The sequence below is a fragment of the Trichoplusia ni genome, chromosome 14 (genome assembly GCF_003590095.1).
Source record: "Trichoplusia ni isolate ovarian cell line Hi5 chromosome 14, tn1, whole genome shotgun sequence".
In the NCBI taxonomy this organism is placed as follows: domain Eukaryota; kingdom Metazoa; phylum Arthropoda; class Insecta; order Lepidoptera; family Noctuidae; genus Trichoplusia; species Trichoplusia ni.
Genome location: NC_039491.1, coordinates 902,781 through 929,771, shown reverse-complemented (window position 1 = coordinate 929,771; position 26,991 = coordinate 902,781). Strand labels below are relative to the sequence as shown.

General features: G+C 35.2%; 1 protein-coding gene and 1 non-coding gene across 2 annotated transcripts in view; one reads left to right on the top strand and one right to left on the bottom strand.

Moving 5' to 3' along the window:
* Window positions 1-26,991, top strand: part of LOC113500428 (decaprenyl-diphosphate synthase subunit 1) — a 46,025-nt gene that overhangs the window by 5,941 nt on the left and 13,093 nt on the right. The window contains exons 2-4 of the mRNA XM_026881219.1: window positions 5,239-5,421; window positions 12,794-12,933; window positions 18,440-18,581. Coding sequence (XP_026737020.1) covers window positions 5,239-5,421; window positions 12,794-12,933; window positions 18,440-18,581 — 465 coding nt within the window. The remainder of the gene's footprint in view (window positions 1-5,238; window positions 5,422-12,793; window positions 12,934-18,439; window positions 18,582-26,991) is intronic.
* On the bottom strand, window positions 587-659 carry Trnak-cuu. The gene has a single exon. It is a non-coding gene; the product is annotated as a tRNA-Lys (tRNA).

The window sequence follows — 26,991 nt, the reverse complement described above, 5'->3', positions numbered from 1 at the left end:
GAGATATGTCTAGAAATATTGCGGTCACGTTATGCAATACCATCGCATGCATAGAAGCAATTTTGTACCACGCCAACAGATGATGACATTGACCCTTTTCGACCTGACCGAAGGTGCCATAGCGAATCTCTTACTTATTAAGTACTTCTAGAAGTTATTTAGGAAGAAACTAAAGATTTTCACACCCAATAATTGTTAGTTAGCTAGTAGTTGTAACGTTCATTAACTGTATGTAAATCTTGTAAAGCAAATATTAGTAATTATTGTGTTAATTCGCTTATATATCTGTGGGTTATGTAAATGATATAAATGTTAAGATAATAGGATGTTAACATACTCGCATTCAACACTTGCGTCAGCGCAGGTGACGCGTTGATGTCTTTTGCATGAGTAACGTTTAGCTGCTAGCTTTTAATTTAATGCGATCTTACTCGGGAACTGTTGCAAGAAGAAAATGTGACTTATATCGAAAAATGCACTAGAAAAATAAAATAGGGAATAAAAATATTTGTATTTCCACTGTGCAATTTTGCAGTTAATTTAGCGGAAATTGCTTGTATTAAAAGGAAATAAGCAAAAAAGATTTCGCCCAACGTGGGGCTCGAACCCACGACCCTGAGATTAAGAGTCTCATGCTCTACCGACTGAGCTAGCCGGGCAGATACACTGTTCCTTGAATATTCAATCCACTAGTTACGTGTTTGAAAAATAGATCGCAGTCCTAAGTGTTAAAAATACAAGACAGAGCATTATTTTTTTAATGTTTATCCAAAGAGTGCAATAAAATAATACACACAAAACATTCAAGCTATTTTAGTATATTATTTAACTTTATTGATATCTTAACATCTTAAAAACGGTATGTATGTTCGCGATGTCGTACGTTTATGAGTACATGATACTAAAATTTAACTGTCAAAAAATCAGTATCAATTAGCATTATTGCATAATTTTACCGTGACGTGTGCCTTGATTAATAGAAGTCGCTTAGCATTCCCTTAAGGTTGTCGTAATGAGGCTGTATATCCACGTAACTGCGATATATCAAGCTAATGTACGTGTCGATTGTTGTTCACTTCTATTTTAAGAATAGTGCCGATCGATGCGCGAGTCTTCGCAGCGCTCACTTTCTATCGAGTTTTAATTGTTATGTGCGTCCAGTGCGGACTGCGGTGTGCGGACGCATGCAATTTTACGTGCGACTATGTTCTTCATCATTTACATCGTATACGGATTTGGTTCTTTTTTCTTTTTACTCCATTTGAAGTTTTATAAAATCACACATTATTGCGTGTTGTTTGTCATTTGGTAAAAAAAAATGTCGTAGAATTTCCTGTTATATAATAAGTAAATTAAAAATTATTTTAACAATCTAATTTTTGTCCTTTTTGGAAAGGACACAAATATAGATAGCAGTTCTAAGAATAGGTAAATAATAAATTTCTTTCTATTTAGTTTAAATCCTTACTGGACCTTTGTTTTGCAGCCACATTCAAAATAAAGGTATAATAAACTAAAAATTATTCAATTCTTTTTAACTCCGCAAGATTTTGTTTAAAAGGAGTCTACATAAGAATGCTAATGAACTCCTTACAAAGGGTTATTTTCCTGAACTTTTCCTTGTTTAATGATATATTCTGTTCTCATAGCTCAATATGTACAAACCACAAGCAAACAGATACTTAGAATTTCTTGACACGTGACAGACCAGATCTCGGCATAGATTTGACGTCTTCGTGACGTAAATATATCAACCGAGTGTTCACTATTTTTAATTCATTTTCATTTACACTTTTAGAATTGGCAGTGCACATCGTAAAGTAAAATATGATGCCTCGTTACGAATATAAACCTTAATTGTTTGGCTTAAGGTTGGGATTTGTATTTTGGTGTTTAAATGACGTGTTGATGCGGTCATTTTTGAAGTGCACCGTTGAAGAAAGCAGTCGGGGCCATCAGGTGGTACCTGTTGGTTCCGGGTTCGCACGAAATTTACGACAAGTATGGTTATTGCCAAGGCTCCTTATAAACCCTCCATTAATTTAATTTCTCATGACACATATTGATTGTCTTCCTGAATGTTTCGAAGGATTTTTCCCAAAGGTCAAGTTCGGTATAATTACTTTTTTAAAGATTATTGACATCTTAAGTCGTCGATCTTCATTTTGCTTTACTCTTGCAATACTATGAAATTACACGAGTGAATGTTTATAATATATTTGCGTAACGAGCTACTGAATAAAATAACAACAGTAATATCCTTGAAATTTGCTTATTTTATTTATTTTCATCGGAAATGTATAATTTCTTTATATTGTATAATTTTTTGAATTTGACATTTATTATGTTTTGGTTTTATTCAACAATGATAATTTTTCAACATTCCTTTTTGAATAAACATTATTTGAAATCTTATTGGAAAAAATATGTAAAATTAATTAGCGTCATCATCATCACTGAAAAAAAAACATTTATAATTATGCGATGCAGGAGAAGGGTCTTAAATTCATTTTACGTATTTAATATATTTCTTAAACATCACAAATAACAGAGTTATCTATTACTAAAAGACTTTCCGAAATCAGTTCAGTAGATCTTGATCCTTTATATTTGTAATAATAAAACAGATGAGTAGCAGAATAACAACAATACAAACTGTTTGTTATAGTGCCGCCCATCAACTAATGTTGCTTATGAGCTACATCAAAATTATCATTGTAAAGACTATTTCCATCAGTATTTACGAATAAATATAAAGAAAAAATGAATTTAAATATTATAAGCAATAACTCAATCTAACAGTTTTAATATTAGTGAGTGTCGAAGTGCGTAGCTTAGCCTCGGTCTTCAACGCAGCCATCCTTTAGCGTTAAGCCTCATGTGAAATCGTATGGAAGTAATTATTATGCTACGCAGACGTCACACTGAATTAAGGATGCTGTCGAAACAACGACGGTTATAGCTACACTAATATGTATAATTTTTAATTGCATATTACGTACTAGCTTATATAAGTGTTAATCGTTGTAAACAATGGTTGGTTGTTGAAAGGGGATAGTTTTTGTTCGGAAGAAAAAGGTTATCCTAACCCATCATCAATTGTTATTCTAAAATTACCGAGAGATGAGCGAAAAAGTCAAAAAAAGGGACTATACCCTTTTTTCGACTTTTGTCTCGCTTGCTCTTTACTCGTTCAGGTATTTTCTATCACGACCTACCTTTTGATATTAATTATACGTCTTAAGTTCGGTTTCGTAGACCCATAAAAGTAAGTTTTCGTTGTGAGAATTTAGAAAAAAAACAAAAATATTAAATATTATAGTGTTTTGATTTGTTTTGAGTACAGAATTATTGATATAGAAACTGAACAATTTTAATGCCTAACTGGTAATTGGAATAGGCCGATGAATTACGCAGTTTCGACCGACTGTTATTCTTGGATTAAAGTACCAAGTAAATAGTAGCAATCCGATTTGTTTTGGTTCAAAACGCTAGCTCATTGAAACAGTTGCGAAATAACGTTATTTCTATTTACAAACTAAATACTATCGCAAGAAACTTAAAGTGTATTTACGTCTCCCGCTACGGTTACTAATAATGCATTAGGTTTTAAAATTGCAACACTGATGCTTAACCATCACGACCTGTGCTGGAATGCGATTGGAGAACGGCGCGTTTGACTTATATTTCAAAGGTTTAACACTGAATCGCACATTAAAATTGTAGTATAGACTTTATTATAACAGTTTTCTGTAACGTAAAATAGGGTGTATAGAAAATAATGTTGCTTAAAGTAAATGCTTAAACACAATTAGTTTATGCAATGCTTTAGAATATTTTAATAATCTCTATATTTTGTCTTTTTAAACGTCGTAATCCTTATAAAACTGTTTCTATCCACCCCAAAAACACCTATATTCGCCACGTTTTAACGTACTTTCGATTGTTATCGTGATCTAAGTGTTACCGATTTTGCTCCAAATATCTCAGTCGTATTATTTAGTACATGTGTGGTTTCGACGTCAGTTTTAGCATAATAATGTACTAAATTAAACCTAAGGTCTTAACACTATATTAAGACTGAACCTTTAGTTACTTGAACACTTTATTTTGCATATGACTCGTTTGCCACGCACGGCTAAGCAAACGGTTTCATTTTTTTGTAAGATAGCTATAAATGAAAGTAACTTTGGTTTTCATTCGATATTAATAAGGGAAATGATAGTTATTATTATAATGAGACTATACGTGATGTTAGCGATAAACATACAGCTCCCATCTAAACATATTTTATACGTTAGGTACCTAGATCTAGGCTTACTTTAGGCCCTTGGTATTTACTGTTATGGGTATCTTAAGTATTTTGATTGAGACTTTATTACGTATTTTATTAGGAGTATAATTCTTAACGTTCATATCTGAGGATTCAACCAATCGGAATTCTCGCAAGCATTAATCTGAATAGTTTTCGAGACATCGCACCCATCGCACCCATCGCACGCCATACAATTAAACTGTCAAATAAACAACTCGACTGATGTTTAGGGTAATTGTTTTCTTTTAATTTACGGCCGCAAACGCGTCCATCTATGGTCTGTTTGAACATACGTGCGTCGGTTGAACGTGTGGTTTTGCAACGGCCGGTTGTGGCCCATCGGGCTCGAGCTGCACTCGCTTGCAGTTGCATAAACGGGATTGCGAAATCGCGTATCGCGGTCACTGCCGCCGTCTACGCCGGTACCACTTAGTTAAGGGCACACGCCGCACCCTTCGCTTGTACACCAGTAATGCGATACCGCGGTGTATGATAGACCAAACTATTTGTAAACATTTCGAAAAATACTATGACTTTCGCAAGTCCGGAAAATCGTTTTAATCTATGCTTGTGGAAGGTTTTAGAATGGAAATTGCATATAAACTACCCAATTTAATCGTTTTGCGAATGTAAACATGACTGGTGTTCTTTTAGCAGAAGTGTATTTTTGACCTAAAGTGCCATTAGAGTATCAGGAGAAAGACTTCAATACAGAATATCTCTACATTAAATAAAGCGTAAAAAATATAGTTTCTATATTTAGGGACAATAGTCCCATCTTGTTTTTAAAATAATGTGATGCACTACACAGCTTAGACCAGCTTTCCTTTTCCACAAATGCAGGTTATGTCGGCCGTACGGTTCCTGATATCACCAAAACACATCTGGAACTATTCCTCACCAAGACTCGTTTTATATTCCAGAGGGTCACAACATGCGGTCCGGCATGCGGCACCGGCTTCACATCGTCCGGCGTCGGGCGCCGCCTGGCCTCCAGCCTGCAGAGCACGAGCACCGGCTCGTTGCCCGACTACGGCACACAGATCGTCGACCCCTATCGCCTGCTGGAGGACGACCTCAATGGAATATATGAAGACATTAGATCCGTGAGTATGCCTGTTGATTTTATCTTCTCCTTTGTATACGTATAACGTCGTGCGCTCATTCTCTGGAAACCACTGTTACCACTTCATAGTGGTGTTAAAAGTGTAGGCCCGTCTGGCTTGCAACTAACTTCATCCTCTATCGAATTCTTGTAAAGTTGAGTATCTAGAAAAAAAATAGTGGCATATAAAGATGAAATATTTTGTCGTTAGTTAAATTTGAATGACAGTCATTTGTTACTCCTCTCAACCCTCTCAAGGCGGAGTCACGTCCGGGAAGGGCTCATTTATTACAAAATATTTACCCGAACTAACTTTTGTGAAATATTAAATTCAAATACTTCAAAGGCATTGCGCATTTTAAATTCTTTATAAGTTACGCCAAAAACTCAGCAGTAAATGATGCTATTTACTTACAGTCTTACAACTCAAGATTGCGTATAATTATGATCATTATTGTGATTTATTGTATTCATGGAAATGGTTATATTTATATTTGTAATACATCATGACACAAGTGATGAATGTATCCTATACGTATCTAATTAACTGTGATGTGATGACATAGATTGAGCTATGTGTGATTCATGATGTTATAGCATATAGCCGTGATGTATAAAAGGGAAGTTTACGAGCCCATTTGTGCCGGCATTGGGTTGTGACCATTGATCTGGAATCGTGTCAAAGTCACGACGTGTTAGCACGTTGGTCAGTTCGGGTTGTGCAATTCGCGCATCGACGGTAATTGAGATCTGGTACACAATAGTTACTGTAACAAGCGTTAGCGTAACTGGATTCCAACGCATTTGTTATAATTAGTATAAAGCAAGAGGAAGATGCAACAATGTATACAATAGTAATGATATGCTACTTATAATGGTACAACCCTAATTTAAATGCTTGATTGCATATTGATTCAGTTCATTAGTTGCTTGAACTAGATAAGAGGATGAATAATTGCGATTGGTCTTGGCTTACTTCACGATTCCTAATTTTATATACTTCTTTTCGGTAAGATTTCCAGTTGTAGTTTTTTTATTTTTGCACTGGTTTAAGTATTTTTACAATAAACGGGCCTCCTTCCCACCATTTACATATTCAAAATTTACATTCGGTAGTTATAAAGATTCATATTCACATCAAAATAGAGAATTTGACCTCCAGACAATAAACAAATATAATATAATGACATCCTCTTCATTGTAAACGCTGCAACCTCGACAGTGGTTGCATATGTAGTACAACTGAACTTTTGACTACTAGGTTGCACAATGATTCAAGCAACTGTTGTATACGCATTCAGCCAAACATTTCACTTAACATTCGACTAACATTGTTAAATTCCAAAATGCTTAGCTTTAGTCTTGCTTGATGAACTGCTATGCATTTCCACGCATCGGAAAAATGCTTGTGACGTTGCAATCGCGTTTCAAATTTATTCAGTAAGAGTGACACAATCTGCTTCCACCCCGAGGAGCTCAAAATCCCACGTCAAACCAAAAAGTATTGACTAATGTTCAGAACTCGTCAGCCAAAGTAATTTAATTATACCTAAGACTTTTTTTAATATATTCCTTGCTATTTTTATATTTCTGTTGCATAACCAACGGGCTATTACTGAGTCTCCGTTGTTTGTCCGCCTGACTGCCTGTCCGTCCGTCACTATATCTTATAGAGATTTACAACTGGATAGCTGGAATGCACAGATTATGTATAATTTCTAGGTTTAGCAACGTTGTTATGGTAAGAAATTTCTAGGTGGGTGACAAATTAATTAAACCGATTTGGTTTTATTTAGCTTATTTTTTACCCTTAATGTCGCGAGTAGCGATAAGTACCGACTCGCACTTGATCAGTTTTTATAAAATAGTTTAGGCAGGGTAATTCACCGCAATATCCTAAGCTATGTGGGATACGGATTCCGGTCGGATCGAATTATTGCTAAACACCACATGTAATGATGTAGTCTTTAGAAACGGTCTAACTATATGAGAACATATAATATCAGCTCCACAATCTATTTTACTGGGTAACACAGTGTCCCGTATTAAAACTGGTTGTCGAGTTGTAAAGACTTAACGAGTGTCAAAGATCAACGTATATCAGGGACCAGGAACCTAACTCGCTTTCCGATGCTCGGGTCTTATTTAATAATAAATGTTTTAATAAATAAGATACTTTATGGAAAGTACAAATAGGTAAGAATGTGGATGGGTTAGGTTTAGTGACATCGGTCCTATCGTATCATCGGTGTTTGCTAGCTCTGCTCGTTTGCCTACTTTCTGTTTGGAAAACTCGTCTAAATCTAGGCCCCAGACTGAATGCTGTACTCGCAGCCAGTATTTCTAAACGAGCATTTCCGACATGTATGGTGCCATATCAGTTGTTTCTAGTTATAAATCTGTTGAATCGTTGGTACAATCTGAGTTGGTTAAATAATCTTGGTATTTACCACGCTTCTTTCTCCGTCTTTAGTCTTCAAACCTTTCAAACTGGAATCCAAAATCCATATACGTAAAAACAACAAACATTATTATTGTAAATAACAAAAAATATTATTCATAAAGCTATTACTTTTCCACATAATACTGAACTGGAGCAGACAAACCACGTTAGAACAAAAAAAATCCTAATGTAAATTGATAATGATTATAAGTTTCACGAACATTTAATTTCTTGCCTTAATTAAGGCTTCTTTTTGTCACAATTTCCGCAGACTAACTGATATTTGCTTTTTTAACTTGGTTTTGCATAGAGTAATAACCGACTATTTTTTATATTGTGAAATACTTACGTAATATATATTTAAAATATTTAAAAGGTAAAGCACTCGTTCCCATCTATCACGGATCTGAAAGTTATTTCAGTAAACACACGTATGTTTACTTAGCTGTGGTATCATGAATCGAGTGTTGAATTTAATGTCAATATTCTAGCACATAGAGTTTGCAGATATGTTATTTACTCGACAATCAAATTAACAAGTGTCAGAACCAATGAAAAGGAAAATTGCTTTGGAAACTTCTCATCCAAAAAATCTGCTCAGAGTTTTGTCTTTTATTAGAAACTTATCCTAACCTTAATTATTGAATACCTTGGATTGTTTTCGTAATTAGTGGGTGTTGCTTTGCTAAGCCTGTAATGGGAAATGGAAAGTGCGTCTTGTACAGTCAACCGCGCATAATTAGGTAAACTTAGTCATCAACATCAACTTTATGTCGACGTAATAAGGCTTACTTTCGCGATAAGTTTTCACCGTTCTGCTTTAGTTCGTGGTACTACGCGGCGCTGTAGAATTAAACTTGCACATTGACCTTGTTTCCAGAGCTCGCAAAACGAACAAGTAATCTCGTTATGTTTCCGTTACGTTGACTTTGTTTTGCTCAATTAATATACAGGAAACCATAGCTCTCATTCACAGCTCCGATCTTATAGACCTGATTCAATCGTGTACCTATAAGTGTTTGGGTTGTAGAACTTGTCTTTCTTCTAAAGCATATACATCAAATTAAAAGAAAAACATATTTATGAACGAACAAATAAATATTTTGAATTACATGTGTTTATCAAGTAAAGACTTAGAAAACTGATAAAACTCAAATACGCGACATGTAAAATCAAACCTGTATCGCATTTCGCTTTCCGATAACCAAGGTCATACAAAACAGTTTACAAGTATCAAATGTTCTTACATTCGCAGCACGATGATATTAAATCCTACAAAATAATTACAAGTTGGAGCTCAATCCAGTAAGTAGGTCCGCAATACTCATTTACTTGGTATTCGAGTACATTCGCGTATCGAATTAATTCGCAGTTGCGAAGAACGGACGACGATGACGTTGATTTATTTTATGTTATTTGGATGTGTAGTTTTTTTTCTATTTTTTTTGGTTTTCCATTGATTTATTGATCGGTATTTTGTACCTTATATCAGGCATCTTAAAAAAAACACGTGTTTATTTTACAGCTTATGATTGACATGCTTCAAATAAAACGGAAATGTACTCCCATTTCAATCAGATTTCGTGTAAATATGATAATTTCTTTGGTAATACTCGGTCAATTCTCAGACCAAAATGTCTCTTAGCTTAAATCTTTCTCTGTACCTGTTGAGATACATTTCCAGTCACTCATGAGTCACGGCAAACCGGTGACCGTTTGTTACAGCAGCTATCTCGCTACACGTCATCTGAAGGTCGAACAAGAGCCGCCGCTCTGGCTGTCACTACTCTGAAACAGATAAAAATCACACGTTTTGTCTGAAGTCATACAATACAGAAATTAATCACGGATTTTCCTTATCAAAAAAGTACTGAATGAAAACCCAGTTCCAATGTTCCTCTTACGTAAATTTTTGATGATACTCGGTAACATGTAATACAAATATTGGTGTAGGTATGTTTGTTAAAATAGCCCATTTAAGGTGACCCCTAAGTAATTAGCACGTGGTACCAAGACTGGTTTTTGACAATATTTGAAGAAACAATTGTAAAATTACCTACTACCTATGTACTTGTAGGTACAGTCAATTCAAGTATGACACAAGTTTGTATATAAAATAGGGTTCAAATATAATAAATCCATAGGATTTGTTAATCTTTGAATTATTGAATCAATCTGTGATACATTCTAGTATCTATCAATCACTATTAATCAAAGCCCACTATTTATACTAGATCGTAAACACGGCATGATAAGATAGATACGTTTAGCAATAGTGATTGTTTATGTCCGAGTCCTTGTTAAATATTGCCGCCTTGTACTTACCACACCGCAGAGTGACATACACGCATGTTCTAAGTTATAGAGTAAACTTTACGAAGTAACGATGTCCCTTGCGGAACTGTTTGCACTCTTAATTCGACCTTGTCGCGATCCTAATAAGACATAATTTCACCATATTTGATTGTGCCAGGGTTCGTATAATTTTGTTTAGTCATTAAATTACCGTATTACTACGCACATTCAGAATAGCTAATAGTCGTAGTGTCGCGGTCGGTCCATCGCTGTGTACCGTCCTCGGGTTTCGCAACGCGTGACGTTTCCAATGCGTACAGTCAACATCATCATGTCTTTAGGTTCCATTCAATATTTACTTAAACAATTAGTGTAATAAAACCTCGGCTTAATCACAATTCGATCGTAACACAAATTCCATTGATTTATTATTAAACGAATTCTGAGTGATCAGCGCATTGGGTTGCGTCAATTTTTAATCTAAAATTCACCCACAAACCCAGTATCAGTAGTATGATGCAAACGTAATGAAAATGAATGAGTGAATTTGTTTTGTCACATCCATACTATAATATTCTGAAATGATTATCAGCAGACCATTTGCAGAAAACCTACATAAAAACAGTATTTGAACGTATTTAAAAGTACTTTACATTCTGAATATACGAAGCTGAAAGCTACTTTATAAACAAATAATTCTAATTATAGTAAACTATTCATTCATTCAGATAAAAATATACTATAAGCACACCGACTAAACTACACGGCACTACAAATACTATAAATCGTATTGTCACACAGATAAAAAATACTGTAGATAAGAACATTATCATAATCACTTATGTAGGTAGGCATTGGAAATTCTTATGTAACCAGATAGACTGGTATTTTATAATGAATACAAAAAATATGGGTCATCCGAAATGATACGAAATACGCATCTCCGTTGCGGTTCACATTAGCATACTGTCGTTGGAACAATAAAATTGATGTCGGACGATCATAATTGAATGATCCGTGCCAAAGCCGCTGCCATCCGCTAAGCAAGGCTTGCGTCAAACTTGCGTCAATCCACCTCCGATGGTGGTTGCTACACTGACTGAAAACGGCCACTTAGTCCTTCAGCCAGTTGCGAATTATCTCTGTCGTAAGATCGTTTCGGCCATTTACCATCTCAACAAATGCGTATCATAATTATCACTCGTGTGCCGCGTTTCGTATACTAAACCGTACTTTATTGTACCTTTGTAATGTCTGAAGCAGTAGCTTGTAAATCTAATTAGCTGTAATAAGATATACGTAATATTCAGACCGTTAAAGAATCTGTCCATTTTGACCGATAAAATCAAAAGCGTGAACTCGCTGTATCCTAGCAAATGACCAGTTTCTCATTACTTTATAATACCTACTTTCAGACCTACAGCTACGTATTTGTAGCACAAACAGTAAATGTATCTTATTTTTAGACTTATGCATCGTCATTGTCTAAATAGTAATAATTAAAGACGACTCGTTACAACAGTTAGCACATCATTTAATAAGAACCTTCAGCTATTTCGTTTTATGTAGCTAATAATGTTGGTAAAATATTTATTGACATCAAGTATGGAGCTAAGTTTGTATATGTCACTTCACGGTAGCCCTGAGCGTAATTCGCTACTGATTTCGTAGCAATGTCTACGACCGCGTAGCACGTGCAATAATACCATTCGACTTGCACTATCGGAATATATGCAGTAGTTCGTCGTATGAATCGGATATCTTAGAAAGTAGAGAAGAGATATTTCTTTCTTTGTCAATTATGATTCATTCCCTGATTGGTGAAATTTTGATTCAATCGTAAATTAGAATGTAATGCTCATATCATTAAGATGACAAGGTTCTATGTTAGCTATTGAACAGTGATGTTTATTACTGTACATTAGTACTTGTTTGTTATCTTGTTTACGGATTCTAATCGGTAACTACATTGATATTGCATCGACGTAGGCATCGGTCATTAGGTGCGTATGAAAACATGCCGTTTATTTGTATTGTGTGGATGTGATGTGAGATAATCTATAATAATAACTGGATGAAGTTGTGTTTGCTGCGTCATCGATACAGTTTGCTCGACTTAATTAATTTATTAATGTTTTGCACCCACACCGAACGGTACTTCTTGTAAGTTTTAAATTAAGTTGTAGTTAAAATTTGGCCACCATATATTACTATAACGATTTTTCTGGCATTGTTACGTAAGCAGAAATTGCTTCTTTGCTTGAACCAATTCAATTTTGTTATCTTTACCTTAGTAGATACTATTTCCTGCGGTAAGACCGCAGATGGAACAAAAAAAGGCAAAATAAATTAATTGTAAGTGATTTTAACGAGTGCCTCAACCGCATCTTTAGTTATAGCAGAAAATTTGTATAAACAAATATTTATTTCCTATCACGATTTTTTATTTCAATTTTTTAACACATTTAGAACGTCATAGTCTACATTGGCAGCACCTTAATTTTCACATCCTTCCCAGCTGTCTTAGTGCTGTAGCTGTAAAGAAGACCAAACTCCACACCAAAAATACACCAATATAAAAGTATATAATAATTAGATGTGATCCCAAGTCGACTAAAGTCCGTCTGTCCGACAGGAGCTGGAGCGGAACACGAACCAGCCAGAACTGAACACCATAGCCACGTACTACTTCGACGGGCAGGGCAAGGCGCTCAGGCCGATGGTGGCCATCCTCATGGCCAGAGCCGTCAACTACCACGTATATGGAGAAAACAGGTAACATACATTACATAGAACTGATATATAAAATGCCAATATGCAAACTTACAGCCATCTTAACGTTGACCTTTACTTTTGTTAGGTATGGTGTATCTTGTAATGTAATTTTTGTATATCAATGGCTCCTAGGAACCCCAATGAGCATGTCTATATTGCACCGATAAAAAAATCCAATCAAAAGCTGTTTACTAAACAGTTTTTGATATTTTGTAATAAAAGTAATAGTTTAACTTACGTTTTTTTAATAACTATTTTATATACATTATTATTTTTGATCCAAAATTGATAGTTAGATTAACTTTATTCCATTCTCAATATAAAATTCAGTTTTTGTGTGAACAACTAAGGATTCAAATATTTTCGAAACTGCTGTATCATAGTCGCACGCGTTGTAAGAAAGTAAAGAAAGTTAGCAGTCTGGGGTCAAGCCGCAATGTTCCCCTGTAGCTATAACCACAAGCATTACCCACGTGAAATATGTTGCTCGGACTTAATTCATCTATTGTAAATTGTTTTTTTTTTCATTTACTGTCTTGGGGAAAAGCTATCTTTTACATTAGGTCTCAAATATATCTAAAGCTATCATATATAGAGCTAATAAGCCGTTGTTCCTAACTCTTCTTGGAAGAGTAAAATAGGATACTATTGTTAAACATTGTAATTTTTTTGTCGGTCCTCTAAAACGCTAAAAGTAAACTTCTTGTTTCCTGTAACATTGTGTAAATAAAGTTGTCATAATTATATGTTCAAGAGCCTTGAGGTCTATTTGTCTAAAGCGGTCTCTCTCAAACTTGCGAACTCGATAATTGATCAGAGGCCCAAGCACGAACATTCACGACGATGTCTTCGACACATGACAGATTTTGAGAATTTTGTTCTTAACACCTGTTCTCCATACAAATAATAACGTTTATGAGATAGCGATCGCGTTACACTCACTATATTTCTGTAGTAGAAAGCAGTTAATTTTTAAAGTAGAAATAAACTTCAACCCTCAAGTTGAGATAGTCAATCTTCATGGAACAAGTTTGTTTTGTAAAATATCTCACGTGGAATAAAGAAACTCACCCACACAACACATAATTGAACTCTGAAAACACTTTTCGACACATTTTTTTTGGGCAGTCGCGTAAAATAATAATCGATATGAAGTGGAAGTGCGGTTAGATATCTGACCATTATCAGATATTTCCTAGTTTTAGCCTTTCTTAATTCATTGAACTTGTTGCCCAACAGCGTCTGTTTGCCAACACTTTTTGATTGCGTTCGGTCAGATCGTACGCTCAATAGTTCAATGTCTCACAATTAACCTTGAACAAACGATTTTTTTTTCTCAAAGGTCTGAATGTCGTCACATATCGCGAGACCGATTATTGCATTAAATCGAAGGATTTTCTCTACGGTATTTTTTAATTAGATTACTCGAGATTTAGGAGGTGTGGTTTGTTTACGAATATTTTTAAAAACAGTTTTATAAGGATGGGTGAAAAATTATCATGTCAATATGGCACACCCACTCTCGTCCCCATGCAGGTTGCAGGTCCTCTTTCGCCATTTGTTGACATTACTTTGGAAATCTATAAATAAAACATAATATCTTTTTTTACATTAGTATCCACTCAGAAACATATTTAAAAAACATTATTCTAGTCCCATTGAATTGCACACTGCCCATGACTTCTGTTATAAAATAGGATGCAAACAAGTCTTATCACAAGGAAAATCTTATTTGAAACCCTCATTCTCTTTATATCTTGCATCCAGTGCGGTTAATTTAAATAAGTGAATAGCAAACCCTATTCAGGAATTGAGTTCACGTGTAGTGTGATACACCGATCCGCCCTTACATGTCAAGAATATTTAAGACGAACACGCAGTACTTATGAATTCATTTGACCGAATTAATTTAAAGTTACGGCCGTGAGCCACAACCAAGATGCTTATTATTCAGAAAAATGTAATGCGAATATTTTAACTAAGAACTACGAAACACGTTCTCCTTTTTTATCATTATGTTTTTCTGTCAGAGTATTGTTTTTTTTTTTGTTCTTGCGTACTCTTTTCTCAAGCTATGCTAGGATTGACTTCCAGTTTGACATTGATTCAATTGAATAATGTATTTTATATAGAGCGACTGTCTATCTGACCTCCATGCTTCCCTTATACACCATACTAAATTATAAAGTATCACTTAGACCAAAAAATTAGGAACTATTACTAAAGCTCCACTGTCTATCCACATCTGCCTATCACCAGGTTGTATTTCATGAACCGTGGTACATTACAATTTTTCAAAATTGACCAAATTTTACCATCTTTAGCTTAAACCTCTGAGCTCATTGCTCATTGGCAACCTGTGTCTTGAATCAAAGAGAAGATCAAAGTATCATGAGATTGTATTCCTAGACCTTTACACATTCACAGTCAATTGTGTGACTTATAAAATTGATTAATTTAAAGGGCTTATTCACACTACGGAAGAAGAGTTACAGAAGGACGTGAATGTAAAGCTTTTTTTTTAATTATAAAATAGTATCAGTGCTATTGTATAAGTTAATTCTTAGTTAAAACGCATTACTAGTTAAAATTAACTTGAACAATCTTGGTCGGCGCACATCGCGTGTAGTGCGCAACATGCAGAAAAGAACTACTAATCAAGGCTTTAAAAGCATTGATGCAATACCTTTCGTCATTCATTTTTATTGGTAATTATTTAAATTTATATTCATTTGTATTCCTCTAAAGTGTATGATAGACGTTAACCTGTGTAATTAGCATCCAATCAGCTTGTTGATGATACCGACGAACTATCATCACCTTCTGTAGCAGTAGGATTGTAGTCATTGTGTAAGCGAAAAGTTGCACTACTTACGTCTCTCTCTGCCAAGACTAGATCAGTTTTACTTAATGATGGATTTTTATTTGCAAATTATTCAAATGCTAAAAATAATACTCGTTTCAAAAATATTAATGAAAAAATTTGTCTTTAATATTTTCAAAACTTAGACCGGTAAACCCAAATTAAAAGCTCGTTATTTTTTTTGGTATATTCCCCTTTCTTGACACTGCTCTAGTATCTGATCGACCGCTAGATTTTCTTCAGTCAGCGTACGGTTTCCATAAATCTTTTGTTCGAAAGTTTAAAAAAAGGTGAAGCTTTGGCATATTATTTATATTACCTATTTGTTCTTCATCTGAACTCCGTCTTAACTTAAGGGCATTTGGGCTTCGTCATTTGTAGTCCGGGTTAAAACATTAAAAGCCTTGGGCCGCCCGCGACTCACGCATTGTCCTTGTGCACGACGATGAACCGACGAAATGGTTTCTGAACTCTTAAGTCCGAGGTTTTCACGAGTCTCGTCCTAATTTCCAATTTCCAGCACTGGCCACCCTACCTGAAACCTACCTTTGTACTGCAATGTTGTAACGCAGACTCGCATGAGTAGTTGAATATACGTAATTGACTAGTTTCGAGTGCATTGATCTTTACGATGTAATGCTCCTGTTTGAAACGTAACTACAATACTTTCTGTGTATTTGCTATTGAGTAATTAACAAGCAATAATCACTTATAGATGTAGAAAGGTTGATTGGGCTTATAAATAATTCTTATCGAGTCTGTTGAACGTGAAAAATCTACTTTGAAATTGCAATGCGGTGTTTAAAATAAAACATATTGTGCAATTGCATTGTCTGAGAATATACAAGTCAATCTAAAAAATCTGTAAAATATTTTTTTTGATGTTCTTTATGCAATGCCTGGTGAGGTCCAAATATATTAATATAATATTCTAATACTTTTACATAACTAGTCTCAAACTTTGGTAAGTTTATGAGTTGGTACAACTGATGAACATACTTTTTTATACATTACACACATTTTAATTACACCCAGACACAAAACAAATGATCGTGCTCATCACACCATTAATTGTCTTGGGTGAGAATCGAACCCACGACTTCAGCATAGCAGTCAGGGTCACTAACAACCAGGCCAGAAAATATTGCCCGTTTCCTGTCATATCTAGTTTGTTTTACGACTAAAACCTCATATTTAATTACTTACCTTGCTGACATAGTTCACTTAACTTATTAAGCTGTCCTTGTACACAAACGATTGTGAATTCTATTAGTATTCTGGAAACTAAAAATTATAGCTGGTGTGAAGGTCTAACATTAAGTTGTTAAATTGCTCTGTGACCAAGATCTGCCAATGACACTTTTAATTAGACAACATGATGATGATAAACGATTTAACCTGAATAAGTTTGTGGTTGTTTAAACTTAGTTTAACGTGGACTTACTGGTGTAATTTAATATTTATTTTCAAAATGTAACGTTTATACAGCCTGTTCATTTCTACATCCGATTTATCATGATAATTTATTCGGATCTATTGACTTAATAACGATGATGATTTGGTATAAATAGTAAAAATCTATATCCCTATAATTCCTCCATTAGATAGTAGAAAAAAATTGACATTGTTTATCTTTGTCCTTTTCTGAACAACAAACTTTAAGTGAGGCGGCTTGAGATGTAACGATTTCCTTAACTTTGATCAATTTGTGTTGGACGGACAAAATAAAAAATACGTGTCCATTAATATGCTTTAAGCGACAAGACTTACACTGAAAAAAAAAATACATCATTCACAATAACAAAATTCAAAAGTTCGAGCTGTTGAATCCAATATTTAAAACCACCTATAAACAAAACCTAAATATTTTAACCTCTATCACGCGATTACTTAATTCGGCATAGTTTTCGCAGTCTGTCTGCCGGAATATATGGTGTGGTTAGCTACTCGCTTAAACAGTGAAATTGACGGTTCATTATGAGTACGTCACTAGAACTTGATAGTGTTACACGGACAGGATAAAAACACTTCGCTGTTTTTATAACTAAACGTGTTTGGTATACATTTGTGTGAAGTTTATTCATGTGTTACGAATAAACATACAATTGCTACGAAAAAATAATACATTCTGCAAAACCGTTTGTTAGAAGGCTAGAGTCTTATTTTAAGTGTTGTGGACAATGTGTAACAATGACATATTAAAACTTTGAAATTAAAATGATTAAAATCTTATTGTAAGTTGTTACCTATTTTTATAAAAACATGGGACGACGATACTATTCATTTATTAAAAAAAGTTATATTTTCGATAAGATAGAAGTCCAAATCAAAAACTCGATTACTATAGTTTAGTACAAAATCTTAATATATATAAATCTCGTGGCGCAATGTTTGTCCTCAATGGACTCCTAAACCACTTAACCGATTATAATAAAATTCGCGCACCATGTGCAGTTCGATCCAACTTGAGAGATAGGATAGTTTAAATCTCAAGTTATAGTCACAATTTCTTCTAACCACGCGGACGAAGTCGCGGGCAACAGCTAGTATAATTTTATTATCCCAATTGAAAACTCAATTTACAATAACGTAGAATCATACTTCTTTATATGTATTTTCCTAACCTTAATTCTTTCATGACAGTGCACTGCTGCCGTCACAGCGGCAAGTAGCGATGATCAGCGAGATGATACACTCAGCGTCCTTGATCCACGATGACGTCATCGACCAGAGTGATTTCCGCCGCGGCAAGCCCTCCGTCAACGTGCTCTGGAATCACAAGAAGGTAAATAATACAGTTTTAGTTCAAATGCTGGCAACATTAACGATACAAAGAAATTAACCTTACTAAGGCCCGATACATACGACATATTTTCTATACAAAAGCTGTCAAAACGTCAAACATATTCGTTGAATAAAAGTTATCTGGCGATTGAAAAATCGGCCCTTAGTGTGATGTACTTGTCTATATATGATAAACCAGATTACCATGTGTTTTATCAATTTTATATTTTACTTAGTGTAGAACTAAAACTACTTACTTACTAACTACTAACTTGCGTTTTTCGTCCGCGTAAAAATGTGAAAAATTTGCATAAATATTTAACAATGTTGGCAAAACCAATGGAAAAACATCAAGGTGTTGCCAACTTTGAATCAATTTTGCATAAGTCCGTGTGTAAAGTGGCCTAGCTACTCTGTTTCTTAACTCTTAATAAGGTACCAACAAGAAACTCGCTTGATTTTCCCAGATTTATGTAGTACAATAGTGATAGTTCAGTTGAAATTTGTTAATCGATTTTATCTCACGAGAACTCGACACAGGGTACCTCTTATTCGAGTTGATTAAAGCCGATTAAAACGGGAAACGAAAAGCTTAGTTGGTTTAACAGATTGTTAATAAAAACTGTTATAATAAGTAGGTCTTTAAAATGAAAAGCAATCAGTGTAGGATTATGTATCATGTTGAGCAAAGCAACAGTTATTGACGGCAAAAACTAATTTGTGTGAAGGTATTGCGATATGTAATACAAATTGCTAAAAGAGCAATTGTTGCTTTTGCCAGCATATCACGATCGAACTTTAAAATCAGTTGGGAATGCGAATCTCGTTTGAATAGTATAAGCTATTGGGTTTTCCTTGAAGCGACATACCGTCTAGTTACCATGAGGCCGTGACTCTGAACCCTAAGCTTTCTGTTCACGTTTTCCGTAAGCGTTTGTATAAAACGATCGATATTTATCGATATATTATCCAATACAGATCACTAGCCTATTAAAATACCCGAGCTCCTGAAGCAACACACATATTATGTTGTTCCTCGTAACCGGCCTCGTAGAATACAAATGATGCGGTATTTATGGATGTGATCGTCCTATGACACTATTATAGTATGTTGTATGTAGATTGACGCCAATTCTCCCTATCTACGTGGGCGTACATTTGAATTAGGCTAATTAGTATACACAACGATTACCGCATCAATCATATTTCTGGTCGAGTAAACTATAACTCTATTAACATGTTTACATTTGTAATTGTTAAATTATATAGATATAAGAATTTACATTCATTTGTCGTATAAATTATACCTAAATACACTTGACCACAACTGGTTGGTTAAAATTAGTTTTGTTTGGTTAAACAGGTGAAGGAATCCATCCGTGACATACACGTGATTTTATTATCAGGAGAATATAATCGAATATTGATGGAAGCAAATTGAATTGTAGAGATTTTATTCAAACAGTTTTACGGAGATAAAATCGTACTTAATCATTTAGTGTCGCGTCCATCAGGAAATTCCAATCGTGATGTGAATACAATCAGTGATTAGTAAGATGATTATTTTAATGTTTTCGAGGCTCGCTGCATGTCAATACCGAGACATACAACCTTGTCAATATAATATACTGTTAATAGAATGATCAGTGTGTTAGTAGGTAGCCTATTGTTGGGATAAACCGATCCCCTGATTGTTATGTGCGCCGCGTCCCCGCGAGCACGATCCGAATGGAAAGTGCAAATGGGTTGTGTTCTAGGAGCGGCTTTGTCTTGACTGTCGTTATGCCTGTTGCTAGGCGCTGCCGAATATTAATCGATTACGTGCGTCACTATTATATTACTGCGCTCGAATTATTTTGAGCAAAAAACACCAACGTTTCTAACTGACTCTACATTCCTTATCGCATCGTCTTGATACAAATAGAGCTTTTTTGTTCGATCTGCGTTAGCAATATTACTATTCGCCTTTGTATGCTTCTTATTGTGTTTTGGGCGGCTGTCTGGTGTCGGCGTATCTAGGTTAAGATCACGATTCACGCCATCCATTACGTGTTCATTAAACTCTTACTAATACCACTCGCTCATACATAAATATATATATTTACAAGGTCAAGCTTTCAACGTATGTCTTAATTCTGTAAAATATTAATTTCGTAATCGTACATTATTTTAAGCTTTCGACTGTTTTACTGAACTAATAATAGTTTTAGAATTCACCAAACAGACGAAAAAAATCTTAGACGAGTGTTGACTTTAGCAATATTGGTTTAAGCCTTAAGTCGGCACACATTATTTACCCATTTGTTGCGCAAATATTGAACTACGTAGATACACGTTCGTCATATTCAATTTCGTTTTCATCGTCTGTAGAAAGCTGCGGGGTGACATACTTCGGATATATTAATTGATGAAATCATTAAAGGGTAGCGTATAACTGGAGCGTTACTTTCCTCTTTACAGACTGTTTGACTTGCTTTTGAATTAAAACAAATAAGTCCGAAAAAATAATCTTATAAAAACTTAATCATATTATCAAGTATCGCAAAAAAACTTAAGAGCAAACATACAATATTGATCTCAAATCGAGCATGTTTGTAGACAAACATTTTTATAATCTACAGATATATTTACACATGAAACCTGTTCGTAGTTGGCCTACATATTTCGATGTTATAGAACCTCGAGTGGTTCCAGGTTGTTGCCCTAAAGATGGAAATTAATTCAAACGGTGGGAAGTAGTCCGAGACTGTATCGCGACTATCGAGATAAAAACTTGCGACCGATGTACACCAGTCACCACAACTGGTATTTTCTTTCACTTTATGAATGGCCGAGAGGTACAAACTAGTTTACATTTATTGTATGTTTATCTTGATTTAGTTTATTACTTACACGTGTTTTAGTTTTATACCTATAAATGAATATGATAACAAATCAAATACACAAACAATTTGAAATGACTTGTTAAATACGTAAATTCTTGGACGCAAGTTAAACGAATCTCACATCGAATGATTCTTTTTTGTAATCTCGGCACCTGTTCAAGCGCAGTGGGTCGGAGGCGCGCGAGTCGCGACCCTCGGTGAAAGTACCTCGCGGCTACATCACACGACTCTATACCGGCTTCTTGGTCATGACTCGCGTCGTACCATATTTATCACACTACACAACAACTTGACTAATTTTAATCGAGTGTTTGTGGGCGGCTGACAGTAAAACTTTACGATTGTCTATAAATAAACAACAATAATTATTCACAGATAAAACAGGCAATATTAAGTTGCAGGTTTAAGCTTAATATTATTGTGAAGGACACAAAAGTATCGAGTTTTTGTCTATTTGCCAGATGAGTTTGAATGTTGTTCCACATTGATTGAGAGGCCACACAAGCCAGCGTTGAATGATGCTTGTAACACGATCATTGTGAAATATTTCCCTCTTTAAATGAATATATTTGTTATAGCTATTATGGCTGCTAGATTGGTCAAGGTAATTTTCGTAAGCATTGTCACAACAGTACTAATATTAGGATTGGTTCTCGACGTCATCCCAAACATTTTAAAAGGAATACAGATTGGTTGGGTTTTTAAGTTTCATAGTTATTCCATATACATAATTTACAAGAAGTAAAGTATGTGATCTGAATGGATATAATCGTAGAACAAAGAGTTTGAACAATTTAGTGAATGCCTTGAATCTCGTCGGTCTACGGTTACTGAATGTGTATATTGCATTGTACATGAGCGGTTATTACATCTACTTGTAAGCAGCGTGCGTTTGGCGTCGTCCTTCACGGACTAAATGCCTATCCTGCGATTACATCTTCCGGCGGCGTAATCTTCAGTGTGAAACGTTTTATGAATCGACAATGCATATCGCACGGTGTGTTCTTCATCTAATGGGCTGTCGATGGCGAGAATGTCCCATTAAACACGCCGCGTTGTGCAATTTAGGTCGGCACGACCTTTGCCTCTTATTCACTTTTTAATAGCCGATTTCATTATTTAGATTTATTATATTAATAACTAAATGATGGGATTAAAAATAATATGCTTTAATTATATTGAGAAATAAGGTTTTAAGAACCGAGTCATCAAACTATTAATAAAGTGGAATATTTATATTTTCCAAGGTGCGCATCATCGTTGCAGACAGTTTTAGGTCATTAAACCTGTGCGACTGTTTGTGTGCATAGATATTAGCGGATGTTGTCACAGTTCGCTAAGACTAGTCTGAGATCTGATAACCTGTATTTGAGTTATATAATTTAAACATCTCGATGTTAGCTTTGGCAGGTGCCGCCCGTGCCTACCATATATGTCCGTACATACAATTCGTGTAAACATTGTATGATGGTAACAGGGCGCGCCTGTTTGTATTTAATTCATTTACGACCATGTTGCTGTGCACGGATGTGGAATATTTACATTGCATTACGTGAACAAATTGACAGATAATTTGTTTAGTTTTGATAACGTCTTTGTGTCAATGAATCCGTATACGGATTTAGACGTATTATGTAACCGACAAAGCTTATGACAAAGGTCCTTATTCGGTCAACGACCGGTGCATTCCCGCTGCCTAACAAATATGTATGTATTCCTGTTCTATAAGAGAATGGTTATTGTATATTTGTTCGACAATAGGCAGGTCTTCAACAACGTCAGCGGCGAATTTCCGATTCCTATCGTATCTGCGACCATTGTTCAGAATATGTCGCGAACCTTATTGTTCACCTTGTCTGCTGTGCTAAGGAATGACGAGTTTAAATGCGGAGCGTACGCGCTCGGAATTTATGTAAAATATTTTTAATATTGCACATTCCAAAACGTCTGGCAGTATGTTAACATCCCACTGCGATGTTTATAAGTTACAGCATTCAGTAGGCGGATGCTTCTCTTGGGCAACAATCAAGCGAACGATCAAGCCACCTGTCCGATTTAATTATATTCAAATTCGTCGCTCGTGGTGACTGATCGACTATATAAAAGGCACGTCTCTTAGTCTTCAGTATTTAGATAATCTATGAGATTTTTTCTTGTCTGTATATTAGATATTTGTCCTGAGGTATCCATTTTGATGATGGTTTTTCATTTGAAATCACCTGGTGTTTAAGAAAAGCAGAAAATCGAAATTCACATTAAAGCTTTTAAATAAATATTCCGAATTTTAACCATCAAAACCTTGATCCAACAAAGGACTCGCTTGGACGCCGGTCGCTTTCACCGGTCCGGAGTTATTCGTATGAGGGGCGCGGGGGGCGGGGGCGGGTCCAGACATCTATCAACACCGCGGATGTGAGCTCGGATGAAAACCTTCCATTTACTTGATACTCTTTGCCACGAATACTTAAAAGCATCTGAACTTCAGGACATTTTAAATAATCTATCGATATTATTCTCTACAAACTGGTCGTTATTTTATATTTCAAAAACAAACTCCGCTGATGAAGTTTTCCATGTTAAGCGATCCTTTGTCTTTCGGTAATCGATAATCAAATGAATGTTAGTACGCATTACATTGTTATCTCAATTTTAATCAATGAACAAGGTTAACAGATTAATTATCGCGTGCAGTCTGCCTACTAATCTAACAAAGTTGTGGATTACGTAACTGCTGTCATTCCCGACAGTGCTTTATGAGGTGTTATAATTGACCACTTATTTATTGTATTCTACTAATCATTTGCACGTCTATCAGTTCTTGTACTTTTAAGTCAAACCTAGTAAGTGTACAATTTCAGAGTTCTTTGCCAACCAGCAAGTACAAAATTGTTATCTCTGGAAATGGGAACTGGCTTGTAACGATTCTCAGACGAAATTTGAGTCAGATTAGGCAATGCCTAATTGCGAGGTATTGTGAAGCCTGAAGCCTAGTTTATCTATTCAGTCTAGCAATCAGTGCCAAACTTGGAAGTGCGTTATCTAGCCGTGTCGAGAACAAAAGATGAATACGTTGCGCTACATTTTAGGCTTAGCAATTATCATTGTACTATAGAAATTGAAAAAAAAAAAATAACATCGCGACCATGTTTACTGTAATGAATATGTCCTATGGCTATGCTAGTGTCGCAAAACGCCAGCCAGCTGCACGGAACATATATAGTGCACAAGCGTGTGCGCGAGCACAGGTGCACTGTCTGTTCCCTTACTCTCATAGCTCGAATGGACGGCAACACGACACGACCGGAGACAAATCAGAAACAAGACCCTCGATTTTAACGTGCTTTCCGAACATTTAATATGTGAATTTTAGTCCTAAAATTGCACATTTTAAAATTGGATACGTGCTTTTAAATCGAACTGGAGAACTCTGTTTTCCCCTGAGATCTTACCACTAAGCTATCACAGCTTAAAATAATTATGATGTCTGCAAATGACGACCCATTGTCATTTAATTGTACATACGTACCAATTTAACTTATTAAGTGTTTAAAAAACATGGCGATTTTTAACGACCGACTGCTTTTGCCCCTTTTAGGTCACGCAATTTCAAACAGCCTATAATTTTTGCGGTGATTAATGAATTGATGTCGAACGCCTTTGTGTATTCAGGTATTTACTTAGTGCTACGTTTAAAAAATAGAAAAGAGGTTAATGGCAAACTTGACAATAAAAAGCACTAGAATCTTGGTGCAACACATTCCGAACTATACCGCGGTACGTGCCGCCGCGTCACGTGTGAAGATGTTTAGCGAATTGCATAAGAACTTTAAAAGAGTAACCTTTGGACTGTATAAGGCCGCGTTTTATTTGGATTTCTAGCGAGAGATCTGCTTTAAAACTCAATATAATAGCTTCATTTATGCCATTTTCAAGAGGAATATCGTTTAAATGGTTTGTTAAAATTCGTCCGAAAACGCAGTTTACTGTTTTTCGTAAAAAAAAAATCATGATTTGCAATAACAGCAATACTTTATATACATCACTGCGAAATGTACCTTTTTTGGCTGTTCTCAAAATTGCAAACTCCAAAATTATGAGTCTTATCAGTCAGTTTCTTTTTATTAATGTGACTTTTCCATCTTCTAAATCTTATCTCAATATATACTTTTTCCTTGTCTTCGTTTTAAAATGTTCGCTTGACTATTTCTCTATTAAACTAATTCAGAATTCATTCCTTAATGTCCATATATTGAATTATGCAGACGCTGTAACAAGGAAATACAAATAACAAAGAAGATATAAAAAAACACTTTAAAAAGAATAAAAGTTTTGTAATTTTTTACTCAAAAATTCAACTAAAAAGTCTTATCAATTTCAGTAGCATCTTTAAGGTCGTCTAGTTAGTAACATCTTGTTGCACGTGACTGTCCCAACCAGTGCGGCACGCCTTGGTCTGGAGGTCACTCGCGTCCCTTGTGCTAAGCGCTAATTATGATTCCCATGAGCTTCAATTTATTGTTTAATTGTTTTGATCGCTTAACATATCAAGGGTAAAATCAGCGATACAAGCGTATGTACCAAAGGGACAAGCTATTTGTTTGTAGGGATCACACCTCTTAAACGAACTTGAATTTCTTATTCACATTGAGTTCATGAAAAGTGCAGTGGGTCGACAAAAGTCGATATATAAAATATTGTCTAAAAATCCACGTAAAGTTCGGTTTCGTTACGTACATGTATGTTCGAACCTTAGATATGATAATTTCATGAAACCTGATGCTTTTGGGGTCAATTGATTAATTAGTAATTCAATGAACCATGTATTGTGCAAGATTATCATTATCAGCAATTGAAATTTGTAGATGAATCACAAGATTTTGCACTTATCAATAGGATATAGACGTTGGGGGTACTCTTATCAACAACATTTATATAGTATAATATATTTACGCCTTTGCGCGTAACAAGAATAATAAAATGAAAACGAAAATCGCGTATGTAAATCAGAACGAATATTAAGTATCATTTTATAGTGTAACGTTACGAAAATCTTGTAAATTGATTTACTATGAAAGCTCGTGAAGTTTAAAGGTAAAGTCTTAAAGCCAAAGGTTATGGAGGAGCTATAAAGCTACGGCCTTCGTACTCTACCGTGATACTATAGGTCATTCAACCCAAGCCGATTAAATCTTATAAGCCGCATCCCTATTTGATCTCGACTCGACTCCGTGAGTAACGTCCTGCTAGTTTTTGTATTCAAATTACTATCTCGGTAAGGTCAGCCCGCCGCGTAATGTATTTTTTATTCAACTTTAGATTCGTGTCAAGAAAGCCTATAATTTAATTTCGTAAGAAAATTGTTCCGTCATTTTTATGGTAAATGATGATAAAATCTTATTGATATAGCCAATGTGTCAAAATTAATTTATATTAAACGCGTTACTGATTCTGAATAAGTTAGTTACGAACATCGTATGCAAATGCGTTGATGTCTTTTCTACTGCGCACATTTGAAGACGTAAGCTG